General features: G+C 39.0%; 2 protein-coding genes across 3 annotated transcripts in view; one reads left to right on the forward strand and one right to left on the reverse strand.

Moving 5' to 3' along the window:
- Positions 1–20,808, reverse strand: part of PPAT (phosphoribosyl pyrophosphate amidotransferase) — a 43,322-nt gene that overhangs the window by 8,827 nt on the left and 13,687 nt on the right. The window contains exons 2-3 of the mRNA XM_059469762.1: positions 1,254–1,320; positions 239–445 (exon numbers count right to left, since the gene is read on the reverse strand). Of these exons, the coding sequence (XP_059325745.1) occupies positions 239–445; positions 1,254–1,320 (274 nt within the window). The remainder of the gene's footprint in view (positions 1–238; positions 446–1,253; positions 1,321–20,808) is intronic.
- The window catches only part of PAICS (phosphoribosylaminoimidazole carboxylase and phosphoribosylaminoimidazolesuccinocarboxamide synthase), a 41,447-nt gene continuing 24,215 nt past the window's right edge, over positions 3,577–20,808 (forward strand). The window contains exons 1-6 of one of the 2 annotated variants that reach the window (XM_059469759.1): positions 3,577–3,985; positions 8,471–8,557; positions 11,744–12,181; positions 13,201–13,290; positions 14,020–14,091; positions 18,217–18,303. In XM_059469759.1, the coding sequence (XP_059325742.1) occupies positions 3,598–3,985; positions 8,471–8,557; positions 11,744–12,181; positions 13,201–13,290; positions 14,020–14,091; positions 18,217–18,303 (1,162 nt within the window). In that variant the 5' untranslated portion in view covers positions 3,577–3,597. The remainder of the gene's footprint in view (positions 3,986–8,470; positions 8,558–11,743; positions 12,182–13,200; positions 13,291–14,019; positions 14,092–18,216; positions 18,304–20,808) is intronic. The other variant, XM_059469760.1, reaches the window with a different exon arrangement.

Genomic DNA, 20,808 nt, shown 5'->3' on the forward strand with positions numbered 1-20,808 from the left:
GAAAATATGAAATTGCCTATAACAGATCCAGAAGGAGATATCAAGGCAGAATCCCCTGCACAGATTTTTTTTTTTCCCCAAAATGATTTATTTTGATTAGTGAGCTCTTTTATAACCCCAAAAAAAAAAACAAAAAAAAAAAGTTTGGTATTAAGGAAAAGTCACAGCAACCGTATTGCTCATTTCTGCCTCACACTCAGAGAGAAAAAATGCCTGAGCCCCCAAAGGAGGTACTAACCTTCCTTCTGAGCTGTGCAGCATTTGTTAGCTCCCCATTGTGTGCCACAGCAATCTTCCCATGAAGAGTCTCTACAACAAAAGGCTGGCAGTTCTGAAGCTCAGAAATTCCTGAGGTGGAGTACCTCGTGTGCCCAATACCAAGGTTAGAAGGGTACAGCTTCTTCAGGCTGTCTGCACTGAAGACGTGGTTTATAAGGCCCATTCCCTTTGGAGAAAAAAAGAAAAAACTGTTCTGTTGGTTTTATTTTCCTGGTGACTTTGTAAGTTCTTCTTCTGCTTAAAGTTGGTATAGTAGTATTAAAGGAACTTTAAGAAAAAGGCAAATAACCTGAAAGATATGGGAAAGAAAGAAGCTGAGTAGGTCACAGTGCTATGTCACTTCCCTTTAGTCCTGTTTTTAAATAAAGCAAACTACATTTTTGTACTGAGGATTTTCATGGAACAATCTATTCCCTGACTAAAAATAGATACTTTTAAGGCTGTGCTCATTATGTGTCTTGTAACATCCCCCGTGATTCTCTCAGCTCAAGAAAGTCCGTGTGACCTTCTCAGGCCTCCATTCTGTCTTAGATTCTGTTTATTGCTACCTATGGGTAAAGTAGTTGCCACTTCCTTTAGTCTCACTAGTGTAAGATTTACTCATCCATCTCCTTGTGCAGTCTGTAACAGTATTTTTTTTCTTTTTAAGATCAAGAAGAGCATCAATGCTCTTCCAAATCTGCAGAGTTAACAGAGTGCAGAGTGACTTTGGTAAAAAGTTTTTGAGACATCATTGGCATGCTCTGGGTAACTTCTGTGTGTCTGTCACTGTATGCACAGAAACACCTATCAGGACAACATTGGCAAGTTTGTTTTAAGGATACATTCAAGACAGGTAACAAAACCAGATACTCTGACAAAATCAAAACAGCCCATCAAGCATGTTACTTTTTCCTCTAACTACACTGTTTCTTACCAGAAACTAACTTACATGCATCTCAGTTAAGAATACAAAACATTTATTTGCATTTTACCTTGTGCACTTTGAATGCCTGGGATGACTCGCCATCACTAGTCACAATTCCAGCACTCTCCTGGCCCCTATGGACGAAATAAAATTCACATAAAGCACTGACATGATTATGAAACACTTTACCATGCAATGGATAGATTTTTTCAATGGCATTTTAATTTGTTGTTTGTTGTTTTATTTTGCAGACTTATAACTGCTGTGTTAATTGCAGGTTTCTTGCTATGCTTTATTTCAAGACAGTCACATAAGGTTTGTGCCTAAGTCCACTAAATTCAGTGGGAATCTTCCCACCAATAAGTACTGGCTCAGGCTCTTAGTGGACTTCAATTTCAGTACAGGCATAAAGTAAAAACAGATGTTTAATTGGAAAAGCCATTTTCAGAGGCATAATGGTCTAGGCAATAGTACTAGGTCCTATAATGCTATTCTATTTCTGCTTTAGATTGTCAGATGTTATTAAAAACTGATGGTGTTGCTTAGGGGAATGAATTGTCTTTTCCACTGATCACCTCTGCAGAAGCTTTTGCATTTTTGCACTTAGGCAGACAAGCTGGCATTTACACCTCTAAAAGCAACACAGACCCTCCGATGAAAGCATCTGAGTGCACAAACCTAATGTTGGGCATCTCAGCTTCTGAACTCAGGCAAAACAAGTCTGATGTTCAAGTGTCACTGCAAATGGAAATACTTCTCTTAAGTACATCAGCCTCAGGCTGGCAGTTGTGCTTTGTTGAGCAGAAGAGCTGATTCAGCTGAAATACATGTGTTTTCCCTGTCCTGCTGCCTGTCTTCCCCAGCCCTTCCCCCTGCTGGGTCCCCTGATGCTGCCCTGCCCAAGGCAGGCAGAACAGTGTACACTTGCCCACAGTTGGTAATCCAGTCCTTATCCATTGAAAAGGTCTACTTTGCAGACTGCATATTTTTCTTTTGTGAATAAGAGTGCAGGCTGCTCCATCTCCCTTTAAAAGACTTCCTGAAATAAGGCAGCGTTGCCTATAACAAAACTGCTGCTATGTGCCTGCCCGTGCCTGTAATACTCATCAGGACTTTGGTGGATGGGTGAGCTCCTGCCCACTCTCATATATAATAATGTCTGAACAGGAGAGATATTTTTCTTATAAAGGGAAAGACAATTAATGTCCTATTTGTGCACTGGACTTAACTCAGTTGAAGTCAATGGAATTAGTTATTACAAGAACAATAGAATTGGGCACAAAAATCAATAGAATGTATGATAATCTCCAACTGACATGCTCATTATCAATTTTCTCCAGTTCATAAAATCCCTTCATTTGTTACTAATCCCAGTTGGATGTAAAGCAAAAATTTTGAAGAATGCTTGCTTACAGAAAGCAAAACAAACCAAACTTCCCACACATCTGAACAAATTTACCCTGTTAGTGACACAGTTCTCTAAAAATAATCAGAGATGAGGATGTCCTTAAAGCCATTTACTTTAACTCGGGAAGATGTTCTATCTATAAACATGAAGACTGTTAGTAAGATTTAAGGGTTGATGCACTGCATTCAGCAACTTATAATTGCAATGTTAATATTACAGGAAGTTTCCATTTTAATACTGTCATGGTCTCTTTAAATAGTAACTAAATCACTAGGAAGAGAGAAGCAGAGACCCCAAGGAAGGCCCTGGCCAAGGCGTTGGATTACATCTTTCACTTAGCACTGACAAAAGGCATGGGATCTCAGTGTCACTACCACAATGCCTGCACCACTTTACCAGCTGAGCCAGACTTGAAGTACGCGAGCTGTTATTAAAACATCACCGATATGCAAAACGTGTCTCTACTGCCCGCATTCAGAGGCAAACAGCGCACAGAGATGTGAAGATGTGGGGCAGGACGATCCCGAATGCGACTTCTGTGGGGAAGGCTCGGTCCCGCGGCCGGGCCCCCTCGGGAGCAGGGGCTGCCCGGGGCCTCCCGGCAGAGCCCAGACCACAAGGGGTGTGTGTGTGACGTTGCTTTGTTTTGTTGGGTTTGGTTTTTTTCAAAGGAACGAAACAGGCTCTTTTTGCTTCTTTTCTCACACCCTGGTGCCCCCACTGACTCCCGAAGAGGAGTCACAGCAGTGAGCCCCGGCCCGGCCCGGCCCGGCCCGGCCCGGCCGAGGTGTCCCCTCCCCGCCGGCGGAGCCGCTTCCCTCGCCCGGCTCCAGCGGCGAGCCTGCTTATTTGGCAGCGTCTCAAGTTACTCCCCTCAGGCAGCTTGAGCCAGTAAAACTAGATCCTTTCATCTCGGCGGAGCTTACTGACAACCAGCCGTCTGGTTTCCTAGGAAACAAAATCTTGGCTAGAAATAGTGAATCATTTCCAGGTCACTTTCAACATGGAGAGTGGAGCAGGGAAGCATTGGACTGAGGAGGAGGTTAAAGCCTTGTTAAGCGTCTGGTCAGAAAAAAATATCAGAAAGCAACTGCACGGCACTCTGAGGAATAAAGGAATATTTATCTACATTGCTAAAAGGTTGCAGGAGTTGGGAGTGTGCAGGGACTGGAAACAGTGCCGTGCAAAGTACAAAAACCTCAAGTACGAATACAGAACGGTTAAATATGCCCACAACTCTGGGGATGTCACTAAAACCATGAAGTTTTTCCATGATCTGGATGCCATATTGCGATATGAGCCTGTCACACAATTAGCAGCAGAAGAAAACGGCAGGTGTTCTGCGACTGAGACGCAGCTGAACACAAGCCCCACAACAGACAGCACGCAAGGTAAAGAAAAATATTTTTGCTTCTATTTTTCTCTCTTTGCTTAAAACCCAAAAGGAACAAAACCGAAGCCCGACTTGGCTGGCGCTGGAGCGGAGGCTGCTCAGCCCCGGCAGCGCTGTTAGAAGTGACTGGATGCACGCCTCATGCAGGGGAATAAAATGTTAGCACCCACCAGTGTCGAAGTCTGTAAATACAGCGTAATTCCAGCAAAATTACACTAACTGCCTGTATTGCAGCCTCGGTGAGTACTTGCTAGTGTCCAGGCTCCTGCACGGGGTGAAAATGCTAAATTCAAATAAGCTGCTTTCCTCCCCTATGCCTTTCATTCACAGTACTTTGGAAGCAGATTTTGTAGAGCTCCAGTTCAGATGCAAACATAAAGAAAAAGAAGAGGTTGAAATTGTCAGAGTGTTGTAAAAATCGTTATTTGTTGTAATACAAGTGAAATTTAGATTTTTATTCTTATTTCTCATATATATATCAGCTTGATATTTAGGTGTGATGACTTAAGGTAAATTATTTTATAAGGAGTTTTATTAATAGTCAAGAAACACGTGTGATAATCTCGTTAAAAACTCTAGTTTAGCAGTGAAAGTAAAAATTATCATATTTATCAGCCTGTTTTGCGGCAGACCAAGTGAATAGAGCTGGCTTTATTCTGAAGTGGGTTTTACTAAATTATTTGCATCTCTTGTTTTATTCAACCTTCTCTGCATATGCATTTAAGCTCTGCTTAACATTTCATTAGGGTCAATCTGCTGTTTGACATCCCTCAAATCTCCTTGTCACATCCTAAATGTCACTGAAGCACAAGCCTCAATGATAGTTAAAAGTACCAAAATAAGATTACTAAAAAGAGAAATTAAAAGCTTAATTTGTTCCCATGGTATGTAGCAATTTACATTAATTTTGTGAGTATTTTTTAAGAAAACAAGAAACTCAACATTATTGCCAGGGATCATTGTCAAAGGCATATAAAAGAGCTGGACATTGAGTTTGTCCTTGTACCATTCCACGTCTCCCTCTACAATGCTGCTTTACAGATCTGAGGAAAAGAAATTGCCATTTTTCATTGTCATTGTTTACCTTAACAAAAAAGCTTGACCTTAATTTGTCATCACTATCAAAAAGCCTCTAATCTGTCAAAGTCACTTCAAATTAAAACGGCAATTTTATAATATCATAATGTGCTCTCTGCACTGTGAATTGCAATCAATTTTAAATTTAAACTTGCAGAACTGAGGCTAATAAAAGCTGATACACTTTGAAGACTACATGAAATCAGGATAGTGTCCTACATCCAAGGATCTGCCATTAGATTATCCTCTGTGTTTGGATGTAGTTTGCACCTGGTAATCCTAATTCTCATCTGCTTTAGACCTCTAGCAAATTTAAATCAGCAAAAGTTAATTTCAGTTGCGAATCCCAAACTATAGTATCTATAAAAATAATTACCCCTGGGTGAGACATGCCTTGTTTTGAAGCACCAGGACAGTCTGGTTTTAAACCTGGTATAATTAAATATATCTCTTGATTGCACAAGCACTTCTGATACTATCTCCAGAAAAATAAAAGCAAACAAGTTTTATTGATAAACAAAAATTAAATGCAGCTAACTGTAATAATGCAACACTACTGCAAAAATTGAAACGCAAAGATTTTTGCAACAACCACATGCGAGCTGCAACGAAAGCACACTAAGATAGAAATGTGTCCTGCAGCTATGCAGAATGCATGCACACATCCACCACAAGGGGCTGAGGGAACAGCTGTGAGATCATCAACTTTCTTATTTAAGAATGCAAGTCAAGCAACTAACACTGTACTAGAGGCCCAGTCCTATTCCACCTGCAGTCAGAGTCCAGTGCTGCCCAGCCCAGTACTTTGAAGAGCACTTGCACGGCAGAACTGGCATCAGTGGCTCTGCAGCTGATGCTCTCCAGTCCTTCTGCAGGGACAGAGCTGCCGGTGTCACTCCCACAGAGGGAAAGGCAATTCCTGCACAAGCAAAGAGCCCCCTGCTCTGCCCCAGCAGCGACTGCAGGCCCTCTCCTGGCTTCTCCCTTTCAAGCACAGTGTGCTGCAGGAGAGCAGAGAAAAATGGTCCCTCGCTTCTTTTAAGAGAGGCAAAGACATCTCGTTTTGAGGGGGCTGGAGGAATCAAGGATGTCTAGGTTATGGCTTTGGTAGCAAAAACAAAATGCTATCAGCAAACTAAAACCTGTGACTAATAATATGTGTCCCCCATTAACATCTTATTTGATTTTAAGAAATCAGCTGCTATACTGACTTGTCTTTTTAAAAAGCATGACAGGGGACAGGGAATGTTCCCAAATAATTCACTGTATATTTACCATTCTGCTTAGCCTCAGTCTCAACATTCTTATGCATGCTTAATGTAAAGATGCAAAGCATGTCTTTACATTGTCTCAGCTACTGGGAGATTGCTGGGAAGGGGGAGCAACAGGAAGGAAAGAAAAGAGACTACTTTTTTTGCAGGACTGAATGGTATTTCAGTAGTGTTCCCCTGATGATTTTTCATACGTGGTAGAATCAGTTTTCTTTTGAAAGTATATCTGAAGTGTATTTGAAGAAATTGTTACTGAAAATATTAATCAAATCTGAGAAGGGTGTCTCAGGACAAACCTGGCAGCAACACATACCATTTCCCAGCTTGTTCATGAAAAGATAACACTTTATGCATAAGCACATGCAGAAATGTAAGCCATGACATTCACGCTGCCCTCCCAAAACACATTTCAGAGGCAGAGATGTAGCTTAAATAATACAAGTCAAAGCGTTCATTTCTCTTCAAGTACAGTTTGTGTGTTATTGCACTAATCAACAACCAAGAAAATCTATGTGAAGTGATGGTGAACTATGAAAAATGGTATCTTACATTAGAGTTCAAATGAATGACCTTCCCATTTTGTTAATCAAGTTAAATCAAGGATTAAAAAACAAAATACATTATTTTAAAAAATATTTGCCTAGTTATTAAAGTAATTTACACTTTTTATATTTCTTTCTTTATGTTTAAATATTAAGGCACTGGTCACCTTGCTTGACCTTCACTTTACCTCAACAAATGCAGAAAGATTATAGCTGAGCAGAAATGCATCAGCAATGACTGGCAAAAAACTCAGCTACTAAAATGCAGGAAGATCTTTCAGAAATGCTGATATGAAAGTGCCACTTATACATGGTTTTCCATGTCTGCACTTTTTAACATGTCATTGACAGTATTTTATATCGTTTTTTTTTAAACAAGTGTGCAATAATTTTTTTGAGTAGCTTTTGTGGTATAGTAATATCTTTTTGTGGTAACTGTTCTTACTAAAAATAAAAGAAGTTTCTCTTTTAATGTAACAATGTAATTAACCTTGTGCATGCTAGCGCCTATGGCACACTCAGAAGCCTTCCAGGAGAGAATTTATTCTCCTCTCCCTGGTTTGCTTTGCTGCTCTTAAGCAGCTGAAATGCCAGTCCTGTCACTATGGGTATAAGCAGCATCTCCTGCCAGGGAAGGCAGGCAGGCAGCTGGGAGCAGTCAGAGATCAGGCCACTCATCTATGAGTCATAGTGAGCCTTGCTGAAAGTCAGGAGGGTTTAGGATAATGGTTTCAAAGGCAGCTTTGCGACGTCAGGGTAGGAGATTGCATCTTAACCACACCTCATTACTGTGCCCCGTGACGAACTACCACAGAGCTGCGAGCTTTGATCTGGGTGCCCTGCCTGGCTGGAGCTCACAGAAGCTCAGCTCCCGCACAAGGAAGCAACATTTCAAACCTCCTGTCAACGTGGTATGCAGAAAAGAGCACACAGGACAACTTACAAGTCTGTACTCTGTGAAAATCTAGCTGGTTCTGAACCTGACACACATATGCTGCTTTTTATACTTACATAGCAATTGCTATAATGTTCCCTTTTAAACAAATGTAGAAAAGCTATGCTGGAAAAGGCTAGACTTAATCCTGTCTGCTACAAATATGCCTGCTGTCAAGTCACAATGAATATGGGTTCCTTCCCCATACTCTTAATGAATTCCATTGATTTCCAGAGCTCTTTGCAGAACATCCTGATTTTCTTCACACTCTTCTAGGAATTTAATTTTGTTACATAAATGGATTTGTGATTTTATGAATCTGTGTGCAAAGTCTGCCTTTATTTGTATGTCTCTTACTTTACATTATTATTTACCCTGAATACTGAGTCAGAAGAGCATACAAGTCACTAGAATCAAGTCAGTTTCAACCAGAATTTTAAAAAGCATTTCAAAGAGGCTTCATATCCAAGATGTAAAATGATTTGCCTCCTATAACTCATGTCCCCTTTATTGGGACAGCTAAATTAATTTAAAATTTAACTACAGCTTAAGTGTCGAGATTTCAAGGTAAAGATCTTCTCATAGTGTATGGACATCTAAATTTAAACTTCTAATTTAGTCCATACCTATTTTTCATCTAAAAACTCTTTCCTTCCCAGGTGAAACACCAGTTTCTTTAGAAGATGATGAGGATGCTCCAGGAGACCCACTACTTTTTATATCTCATGCCAGACCAGTTCAGCTAGGTATAGTATGATGGTACAGAGAGATCCAAAACTCAAAATCAGCCTGGGTGTCAGAGCACTTCCTGATAGCTTGAAAGCACTGTCATTGTGTTTCTGATCAGTATAGCTTTAATGCAGCCACACTCTGGCACCATCCCCTTGCCAGAGCACTCAGCAGTGTTGTGCATCACTAGACACTGACCACTGTATATGATGTAACACCTGCATGACCCCCATTTGCATGCAAAACACATCCCATGCTATAGCTTAATCATGATAAACTGCATTAACATCAGTAATTTTGTTAAATGCCAGTGGAAAGTATGGGAAATGCTAGAGAGGTACCCATGTCAGCTTGTGGCTTTTCCCTAGCTCATTTTCTTAAATCATGGATAGTTCAAGCAGCATGGGTGAGTGGTCTGAGCCCGGAGAGAGATGCAGAGCAATCCAGACTTGCAGTGGTCTCCAGCATAACTTCAAAATCACCTCTCCAAGCAAGGAGTGGTCAGCAATGCTTTAGTCCAACCACAGAACTCATTTAGAAAACGTCCTACTCTAGTAGTTTTGCTCAGCAAAGTTACAAAAGCAAGGGCATAAATATGGCAAGATAGAAAGAGGAAGAGCATCCTAGGTGTGAGCCCCTTCAAGGGGAAGCTACAGGAAATGGAGAAACAAACACATTTTAGGCAGATTGAAGCAACTGTGCTGATACATTGCCTGGATGAACAGCAGCTGTCCTGAATTTCCTACATGCTCTTTCTATTTTTTATATACCCTCTATGCCTTAGTATACATTCCAGCACAGTCACAACAATTTCCATTACAAAATCTGCAAGGTGCCATATTTAGGAAGAAAACAAGGCACAGGCTAAGCCTGTGGCTATAATGTTACACATTACACTCCTCCTGCCTGGCACAGAAAGAAATTAAGGAAGAGACCTGAATGTCACATGGAATTTATGCACATATAAAATACTTCATGCATATGAACAAAACATGCAGAAAGTGTCTGGATCAAATTTTACAGGAACATATTTTTATTTCTCAGCGCTCAGCACACTGCCAAGCAGAAAAATCTTCAATTCTGAGGAAGCTGCTTTCACAAAGTCAGCAAAATAACTTCAATTGCATGGGCTCAAGTATGTACTAGTACTAGAATGCCCTCCCCCAGTACCTCCTCTAGTCTGTAAGATTCAGGCACTATCTCAGAAACCACTGAAAGAAAAATGTTGAACCCTTTGTATCTATAATGCCTAATATTTTAGTTTTATTTCAGCAGATTTCTCAGGTTTGAGGAAGATTATAAGAAGATTAAATATGGAATAAATGCATCTTTCAGATAAAAAAAAATAATGTATATCCTGCTTAAACATGTTTTTTAAAAACAAATTAAAATGCTTTTAAGATATTAGGAAAATTTTTGCACTGCACATAACAACTTTGTTTCAAAGCAGTTCTTGTAGGCAGGATATTTTGAATCAAAATGTTTTTTACATGGAATGAGAAACAAACAACACACCATTTCTCACTTTGCACACAGCAGAATAAGCGAGCAATACACCAAGTCACCAGAACTCATTTGAACTAATATCCACAACCAAAAGTGAGCTCAGCTGGAAATGACTAGTGAGAAATACTAGCCTATACAAAGAGTAAAGAACCTTCATTCCTCCCAGATGCCCCCGTGCTCTATGGCTTTGACTGGGAAGTGTAGAGAGCACCTCCTTGCACTCTTCATCCTCTCTTCTTGTCATCTTCCCTAGGCCCTTCCTCTCTGGCCTATCTGATGTCAGCAGTTATCATCTGTGGCAGTTCCTATGGTTTGATTCACCAGTAAATCAGCATTTTATTTCACTCCCTCAGGAAGAAATGGAGAAAGCATAATTGATGTGCCACCTGAAAATTACCCTTCTCAACTACACTGCCTAGTCCTGATTAACCCAGGACTATAAGGAAAAACAAATATATCTGTTACAACAACTTATTGACAACTGGAATGAATTATGGAGACTAGCAAGGAATGGCTTTATCTAGGACAAGTTTGTCCCCAGACAGGCTGTTATAAATGTGCTCCACTGAAGCTCTGTGCACAATCAAGGGTCCGATACTATTGCCATCACACACATCTCAGTGGCTATAAAGTATCAAACCCCCATCATCTGGTTTGCTCTTCCAGAAAAGGACACTGACAAAGGCATCACTGCAGTATGACTGTAAAAACCTGTCAGTTACAGTGCATTTTCATGCTGCTTCATGTGATCATGCCCTGGAAATAGTTTTGGGTTTGTTCATTTGGGGTTTTTTAGTTATTTTTTCAAAGAGAAAATGCATGAGAAAACCCTTTCCAAACTAATCTTATAACCAAAACAAAGTCTTAAAGAAAATTCATAAATAGAAACAAGGAAACATTAAAAAACTAAAATATATAATATTTCAGTGTTTTAAGTTATTGCATGGGTGGCCTCATAATGTTCAAAAATAACGTAGACTGGAGAAAATGGAAAAATATCTTAGTTATGCAGAGTAAGACAACTCACACTGATTTTTACTAAAAAAAACCCAAATATTTTTGATTGATCTGCCCTGAGAAAGGTGCAGGTTCTATGCCATGAGAACTGGGTTCTAGCCCACAAATGTTTTACTTAAGCAAAAGTCTCCATTCCTCTGCTCCCCACAACTTGGGTGCTTTGTTAAGAAAGAAGGATCAGATTCTTTAGATCCTTACCCAGGTTAAATCCCTCCACGTGTGTAAAAACTAAGGTATGGCATGAATGCAGAGTGTTAAGTCTGGATGCTAGTGTCAGTGACTTGGGGCCAATTTATCATTGTGCTCATGCAGCACATCCCATCTTCCCAACAGTTCTCTTCTCCTCTCTAATGTCTGAAGGACAAAGCATCTCATCAGATGTTCCCAAAGGTCTTACAGGTAAAAATTTAGTGTATCAGGACACAGAGGAAAAAAATGTTCCTCTTAGATTAATTAAATGTACATGTGCTATCTTAGTATCTGTCTTCAAGTGAAAGCAAAAATTATATCAGAATTAACAAAAATGCTGACAAATTAATAACCAATAGCTTGATTTTAATGTCACCTCTGCTCTGTCTTTAAACAGCGTCCTGCACTCCCATTCTCTCTGTCCTTTCCCCACCCCAGCCACCCAATGCAGGTAACAAATGTCTGTCTCTCCCCTGCCCCACACAATGCAGGTAATCCAGCGTCAGCAGTAGAGGCTTCCAAAGCAGCGGCTTTCATTCCTACAGTGGCAAATGAAGGAGGAAAACACTGGACTGTCAATGAAGTCAGAGCTTTGATACGCATATGGTCAGACAAAAATATCCAGCAACAACTGGAGGGGACAGTGAGAAATAAAAGAATATTTGAGCAGGTTGCTGCTAGACTGCAAAAGTTTGGAATTGACAGGGACTGGAAGCAGTGCAGGACAAAATACAAAAATCTGAAACATGAATACAAGAGTGTAAAAAGTGCCCAAGACTCAGGGAGTACGAGTAAAAGTATGAAATTTTTTAATGAACTGGATGCTATTCTGGGGCACTGCACAATGGAACAAACAAGTAAATCAGATAATGATGAAAGTGAGAGGCCTCCAGAATGGACAGAAGCAAAATCAGAAAAGGATTCTGTAGGTAAGTACTTCAACTACCCACATATCATTTAACATTTTTAGTTTTCCAGCACTAGAGAGATCTTAAAAAAAAAAACCCTCAAAAAGCACAAACAGAGAGATTAACCAATTGGCTGGTGTGGAAAAACACTAAATAGAAATGTACTATTTTGTCCAGTAGTTTTGTCTTTTGTTATAAGGTAATATTTCAGATTGAGTGATTTCTCTGTACTTTTTTAATAGAACTGAGAAGCAAAAAGAGGGAAAAAAAATATTAAAACATAGGATAAAATGATACAGAGAGACAATTCCAGTCAGTCATGTCAGAAGACACTGTTTCCAGTTTAGACAACAGAAATGGATCAGAGAGATAGTCAGACTATGTTACTGGAAAAATTAAGACATTGAGCAAAAGAAATCTGTAGTAACAGACATTGGTTAAAAAAATTAACATCTAAATTGTCTTTCTCTTATGGTCCCAAATAACTCAGTTTGATTGGGCTTTGGAGCAAGACTTCCAAACAGGTGAGACAATAGTGAAAATAGCAAAAGGAACAGCACTAAGAATGCTGGCAGAGTCTGCCTTTGGTTTTGGGTGGTTATTGACAATGGTAATGGATGATCAGTGCAGAATTAGAGTAGACTGATGAACCTACACTACCCAAAAGTTAAAACACTTTTATTGGTATGTACAACCAGAAACATGCTTGTTGTTTAAGAACAGAATTAAACATTAAACTTTTAGTTGAGATGAGGGGATGACACTATGTTGGCCAAATGTAAGACTAGAAGTTAATAAAGTAATGGGAGAAGTCAAGAAAAATATTACACAAAGACAGTCTGGCTGAAAACTGTGAGAACATTTTGGGGGAAGATTCACTCTTCAGTTGTCATTTCTACATGTTTTGCTAATGCATCTACTTTGCCTGCTAAAGTAAAGAGCATCTGAGGCTGGATGGACTTTTTAATTTGATACATCACAGGTGTTCTTATAAAGTATAGAAATTCAGTGCCATAATTAATTTAGCATTATTTACACAGAAATGCCTGGAGACACAGGTGAAGAGGACTCTGTTAGTAATACGTCAGAAGACCTACAGGTTGCAGATATAAAGAAAGTTTCTGATTCAGGTAATCTGAAAAGTCTTCTATTTTATATAAATACCTAAATTTAGTAAATTAAAATAATTTCTAAAATAAGCCCAAATGTAATTACTGGTAGAAAATTCAGAGACCTAAAAAACTTAAAAGCAAGAGATAATGCCATAGAGATAACCATCCCGTACCTGCGCACACATCTACAATGACGTGCTAAATTTGATAAAATCAGCCCTGTAAGTAATCATTTCAGAGACTTGTGACGCAGAATGTAGAGAAGAAACAAGTTTAAGGAAGTTGAGTACAATGTCCTACTGCATTACAGTACATTTACTTAAACTATGTTATTCCTAAGGATTGGAATTTTTCAGTCTCCTGGGCATGAACTAATGCAGCATCTCTTTTTCACAATATGTGATCAGGATATAATTGTGTAAATGCTCATGTCAGGGGATGAAAACTTCATTAAGGAGTCTCACTGAATATCAAGGTCATATGCTCTGTTCTTCACAAAGAAATATTATGGTTTACATCTGAAAACAAATTTCAGGGGAAGCAGAAGTTTAACATTCAGCTGGAGACACTGAAAGTCTCTCAGGCCGACAAGTTTTATTTTCCACAACAGAGCACCTCATGTTCTCTTTCAGTAGTGTGAGGCAGAACATGGTCTAAATTAAGCATTAAGGAGTAGTCTTACAGAATTTTAAATGGTCTAGTGTAAACTTGTAAGATTTTAATGTCAAATTAAAAATCTTCTGACAGATGATGTTACTGTAAACACTACTCCAGAGAGTCGGGCAGCTCTGCATATAACCAAAGAAACAAATATGACAAGTAAGTAAAGAGATGATTGTAATTTAAGGTATACCAGAGATTAACATTTTTTGCTTTTTTCATTCAATAGCAATTACATTATTAAATTTAAATTTACTAAAAAATAAGCGACCTTTTACCAGCTCACCATGGGCACTTGATGCATTCCATGGAGAAAAAGAGGTTGTCATGAAAAGTGCATTGCCTATAGGGACCTCATTTTCAGAGAGACAAATATGAAAGAAATAAACAGCATTTTGTGGGATCCAGTTAAGACTGCTTAAAAATATATTTAATTCAATTTCTACCCATTGACAAGTACAATTACTACACACACATGGACAGTAGTAAGACATTGTAATAATGCAGTGATTCAGCAGTGCTCCTTAACTGTTGTCTGGCAGTTTTCAACTTACTGGTGCTACGTAAAATTGTAAGTTGGACTGCACTCTTCCAAACAAGCTATTTAAAATTAATAGCTAGTAAAATCCTGAGTACAAATTTCTGTCATTTAAGATAAGTGTAGGTGTAAAGATATCTGTAGTTTACCTTGGTTACCATCTCCCTTTTCAAATATGTGTATTTTAATTTCATAGTTTCTTTGTTACTGGATCATTGTAAATGAAGTATGATTTTGTGGGGAAAAATTAAAATAGTAAGTGGTTCAAAAGTGTCTGTGGCTCAGCATTTCCACTCTTAAGACTATTTTTCAAACTTCTGTGGGGGAATGCAAAACCACACTCCAAGGCAAAACCAACAAAAGATTTCAGTTTGCAAAATTCTTTCCCTCATTCCAAAACAAACAATACACACTCAAATACTTTTTTTGCAGATGGTAAAACACACCTAGTCTTTAATTTTATTAATGGTGACATAAATAGTATTGCATAAATGGTATTGCATAAAACAGAGAAAAGATGCACATTTTTTATGTTACAACATCATGGAGACTCTTTGTTCACTAATTGTGGTACATGCTTTTCCTAGACAGTCCAAGTAATTTTGAAGTGAGAAACTGTTAAGTAAAGAGATTGTATGTAGCTCCGTACTCATAAATATACACACTGATAAATAGTGAAAAGGCACTGATACATTACATTGGTTGTTTGATATGAGTAATGTCTCACAATCATTGGCATTTAGAATGTCACTTTTTTAAAAAACTGCATATTCAACAGAACTTTTGTAGAAAAGTGTTTCTCAACAGGCATGGAATTATTAAATTTATAGGTATTGTGTGCCTTGAAAAAAAAAATTGTAGAAAACCTCAATTTGGCACAAATGAGAACTCAGAAATTCTGTTAAACTCATATCTGGGTATCTTCCTTATCAGTTAATGTACTCTGCAGCCAGAGCTGTATATGCACTTGCCCATATACATACACATATGTATGAGTTAGCCTGGGCAGGCATTGCCTTCTGGCAACTGCAGCTGTGTAAATGCACAGAAGATGCAGGAGCTGCTTCAGAGTGAACGTGCTTCTCATGATCTTACAGGTGAATCTGAGTTAGGAGCCACAGTAACACTGTCACCACTGCCAGTCTTTATTAACAGCCCATTTGGGTTTGCCATACTCTAGTAAGAAAAATACTAAGGTGGTGTTAGTGAAAAGACAAATACACCAATTTCAGGACAGCAATTAGTTATTTGATGTGCCATGGTATTGTTTATCTCCTCTGCCCATATGAATTTGTTACTCAAAGAGCAGCAAATGCCCACCTGAGAATGCCCATTAATGTAAATAAACTCTCCCAGCTCCTTGCACAGCCTGTCCTGGTTCCTGACGCCGCTGTCAGCACTGCCCAGATGGGGGAGCAGAAGGACCACAACAGTCTCCAGCACTGGGTTTTCAGCTAAAGCGTCCTGTGACAGGCTAGGGACACTGCAGCTTGCTCTCTTTTGGTAAAACATACCCCACATTGAATCGATCTGCAAATAAAACCTTATTATTCATTTTCACTGATGTTTTCAATTTCGTGGAATCACTTTTAGTTGTTACTAAAAGTAACAAATCTGTTCTGACACCAATTACTTCCATCTATGCAGTCTTGTCAATCCAAACTCCATGTACATTGCACGTGTGTCAGACTTAGTAGTATGACCACAGAGTGTATGTATAGGTTTGATTAAATTTGAAGTGCTAGGGAACAACAGTGGAGATGAAAACAGGTTTCTAAGAAATACCACTAGCCTAATGTTCTTAAAAATACCTACAAGTATTTTTATGTCAAACAAATTCCTTTCCTTGTCTTTATTTTCTTAGGATTTTTGATACTCCCTACACTTTACTATATGTCCCTCTCAGAACAAATTTGATGTAGTGACACTTCCAAGATACATTCCTAAGCAAGGGTTTTTAAAAAACTTGTTGTTTAAAGTTAAGATTTTAAGTTGGTACATACTCAGGCACTTAACACTGGCTTGAACACTTGCTGCTGTGTGCAAGGAATTTTAAAATGTACAGATATAAAGTCAAAAGATAATGTTTACATACATGTGCCCCAGGCTAGTGTTAGGCATTGTTCCAGAGAAGTGCAAACCCAAAAGTTCTTGCTTATTCACTGCCTTAGCCTAGGCATATTTGGGCTGCAGACATAAACTCTTAACTGTGTATCCACAGTTTTCTGCATCCACTCTCATAGATCTGTATGACACAGCAGCAACTTTGCAAGTTGCTGGAGTGTAAACATAAGCCACACACTAAAAATTTTCCCTAGTTTTAACATATCCCAATTCCCTTTTAAATTATTCAAGACACACATGAGAGTAAGGATTAGGAGACAAATTACTAATCTTGCCTCATGAGCCAGAAAACAAGATAATTAGTGATGCTGACAGAGTGCCAAAAGAGAACAGAGCTTGTATCAGTCTGAGTGAGTGAAAGGAAAGACTGTGACAGCATTGCTCGGGTGGCCTTGTGAGCAGTGCCTAAACACAAAGTAGAGATTAAGCATATTTGCTGGCAACTGTCTATAGCTTCACTGACAATTCAGACGGAGCCACTGTGTTTTATCCATGCCAAAAACTGTTGATGGCTTGTTCTGTTTGGCTCAGTCTTACTCTTTTTGTGCCCTCCCTCCAAAACTCTGAAAGGTGCCTTAGAAAACAAGCCAGGCTCCCTACCCACATTCTTGGCTCACAAAAAAAAAAAAAAAAAAAAAAAAGAAGAAAAAAAGCATGTGATATGTGATGCTAGTCTCATCATAAAGAACATCTGATGCAAACAAAGCTGTATTGATCTGGGGGTAATTTTTAATAAAATGGCTCTAGATTAAACTTCATTGCTCAATGTTTAGGGGCAATATTCTTGACTGGACTGAGAACAGGCTGGGAGCCAGAAAACTGCTGTCATTGATCCATGATGTGGCCTTCACCGTGTAATCTCTGTAGAGCAGTGTCCTCACTGGGAAGCGAGGATCAGCAAGACCAGTTGCATCATCCACCTGCCCATACCTCTGTCCTAGGGCAGAGGGGTGGAATTTTCCCTTAACACCAGTGGGCCAATGGCAGAGGAGTGGAGATCTCCTCCCCATGGAGGGGAGCCCAGGGACACCTCTGTCACCCAGCTGTGTGATGTAAACCCCTGCAAGCTGCAGCAGCAGAGATGCTCTCAGGACAGGCTTTAGTACATTGTCTCCATCACGCAAGCAGCCTTACAGATCAATTGTCTAAGCACAGCACCGTGATGTGTCAGGGTCCCTTGCTCCTTTTTGAGGCTAATTCAAACACTCTTTGCATCAGTCACTTGGAAGTCTTTCAATAATTTCAGTAAATATTGCACCCTTTATGCAAGTCACTGTCTTGCCTGTTCTGCTGCAAGCACATTTATCAGTAACTAGATATCTTACACCCACCATCAGTGAACCATTCTACAAATCCTGATCCAGGTTAAAATAACTTAAGAGTTTGCACACGTAACCCATAAACTTATCTACTGCAGCTGTTAGGTGATGTTCTGGACTTACTTTATAAGCAGGAACACTCTTTTCTTAAGCCTATTACAGCAGATAAATGGCAGCTTTAATGTATTAAGAGAGGAAATCTTTAACAGAAGTTAGCAGCAGCATTCTGAGTAGTTGATTCTCAAGACATCACTCAAGACATGTTTAGTTAATAAGAACTCTGTAAATTATTATTTTTTACAGAAATCCTTGAAGATGAGGGGGACTTAGCCAACTCCACCCCAGCAGCTCTGGAAGCTACACAAATAAAGAAGGAGACAATTGATATAGGTAGGTCAGGACTTTGTCATAATATTTTTAACAGGACATTCTACTTTACTGGCATTGCAGATTCCAAAGGTTCATATGTTATTCCAGCAAATTACACTTGTTCTACCTCTAGGTTATGATAAATTATGGGTTTTGTTTGATTTCATAGTACAGAAATGTATGAACACTTATTTCCCCTTCCCATAATTATAACAAAATCTTATTTTCCCAGACAACATGCTCCTTTTTATGATGAGTATGATTAGTCTGCAATTGATTGTGACACAACTATGGTTTCTCTTACACAGTTGCTAGAGAGGATAAAATGGAAAGGTAAATGGCTGTCTCAGAAACTCAGAACATTTTATACATTGTCTGTATTTTCAAACTACTTAATGACTGCATTTAGTATCAGATGATTTACTAGCAAGCAATTTCCATAAATATATTCTGAACTATTTTAAATATAAAACTGAAATCAGCACCTCAGCAATATGTAGAAGTCATATATTCAATGATAAGTGATCAGGAGAAGATTTGTTTAAAATGTTAAAATTTAACATTAGAACACAGTAGGGATACTAATATTCTGGAATAAATGAGCATAAGACTATAGATGATAATAAAAAAAAAGACATCAGAGGAAATAAAGATAGCATTGAAATAGAGCGGCCTGACACTCTGGATCAAAATATTCGTTACAGTAATGCTGTTTGTATGCAGAAGTTAATAGAAAAACCCCCAATTTTAGTGATTGTGTGAACAGCAATTCTTTGGCCTTTGACACTGAAAGTTTCTACCATAAGAATATTTCTATTGTATGCATCAGGCATATTCCAAGCAAGAGCTCCCTTTTCAACAATTATGTTATCTGTAGTTTGGATGTTGAGACATCCTATTTTAGACACCCTTTACAACTGTTTGCATTGGCTGATCTTGATCGTGAAAGACAACTGTAGTGACTGTGACACTGAGGACAACATCAGAGCAATGCCATCATAACAATGACACACAGGAACACAGGTGACACTGAGGATAAAGTAAATCTGTGACCCTGAAAGTTGAGACACAGCAAGGTCACATGAATGCAGAGTGAAGAATAAAATGTCATGCAGCTCAACTGATTGCCTAATACACAGAAACTCCCTATCATGTAATACCCAACTGAACACAGGGATCATGCAAGTCAGCACTACACCAGCGCCACTGCCAAAGACAGGAAGAGACCAGAGAGCCAGTATGGTTGTCAGAATGAGCACAGAAATGGAAGCCATGGGGAGGTTGGTTAAGGGTTTGAAAAAAAGGAATCTCTCAGGAGCCTATGAGTAGACCTACAGCTCACTTTTAGCCCATTTCCAACAGCTGCAAGTGTTAAGGAAGATGCAAGAGTTTTCTCAAAAGTTATAGGGTGCCTGTTTATGAGAAAACACACTTTTTTTCTAGTATCCCAAGTAAATCACATACACATGCTGATGAAAGTATGATTTCCAAGTTTTCCACAGGTACAAAATATATGCTTGCACACAGCTTGTGAAAAACAAGTGTTTGCCAAATGACTGAAGAGAAAACAAATTATAGAGCAAATATGAATTCCAAGTACTAGTTTGTGCATATATTGGCAACTACCATTATAGAAAGCACATCAAATGAACATGCTTATTTACAAAGAATCTTTATTTCTGACAGAGCCTAAGTAAGCACTCAGCTGTTCAAAACATAAAAGAAACATTTATTTCTACTCTTTACTAAAACTGGTATTGAACATAATTAGTCTATGACATCCCCTAGCAAACAATCAGAACTAATCTTTCTCTTCCTCCCAACCCAAAATGTAAGTCCACACAAAAGTGAACTTTCGGCCTCAGAATAGTTCAAGCATGAGCAAATGAACACAGAATCAGCAAAGCAGGGTTTTGATGTTCATAGATAATTTCAATAATTTCTCAGCAGGCAACAATGAAGTTGCAAATAAAAAGAGACTTCAGGGCATTAGAACAAGTGGTTGAAGGATCGAGAGCAAGTAGCATTCTCTTCTTCCAGTTGCAATGAATGATGTGGGAAAAAACCAGGAAGAACCAGCAGATCACTATCTGTCTCCAAGCTTGTTGACACTGGGAAAATACTGGAATTTTCAGTCATGGTTCCAGACACCAGACTTGTTGGCACCTATCTCAAAGGGAGGAAAAGGATCTTAACACAGAAGTTAGCAGAACTCATTGAAAGAGCTTTAAACTAAATTTGCAGGTGGGAAGAGATAACACCAGACTTTAACTAGAGAGCCTGGGGGCAACATGCCAATGTTTGATGGGTGGGAGGGGTGGTGTTCTAGAGAGGTCCTTTGATCTGCTATCTTAGTAGTCAGGGAATGGAGATCAGCAAAGACATACAGGGGTTACTGATGTGTTAGAAACCACAGGAGCATCTGAGAATGGCCATATAGAAATTAGAGCTTTTCACCCCCAAAAGCCCAGCTGTGGTTCATCCACACCAGTGCAGACAGCATGGGCAACAAACAGGACAAGCTGG

This window comes from Ammospiza nelsoni, chromosome 4 (genome assembly GCF_027579445.1).
Source record: "Ammospiza nelsoni isolate bAmmNel1 chromosome 4, bAmmNel1.pri, whole genome shotgun sequence".
NCBI lineage: Eukaryota > Metazoa > Chordata > Aves > Passeriformes > Passerellidae > Ammospiza > Ammospiza nelsoni.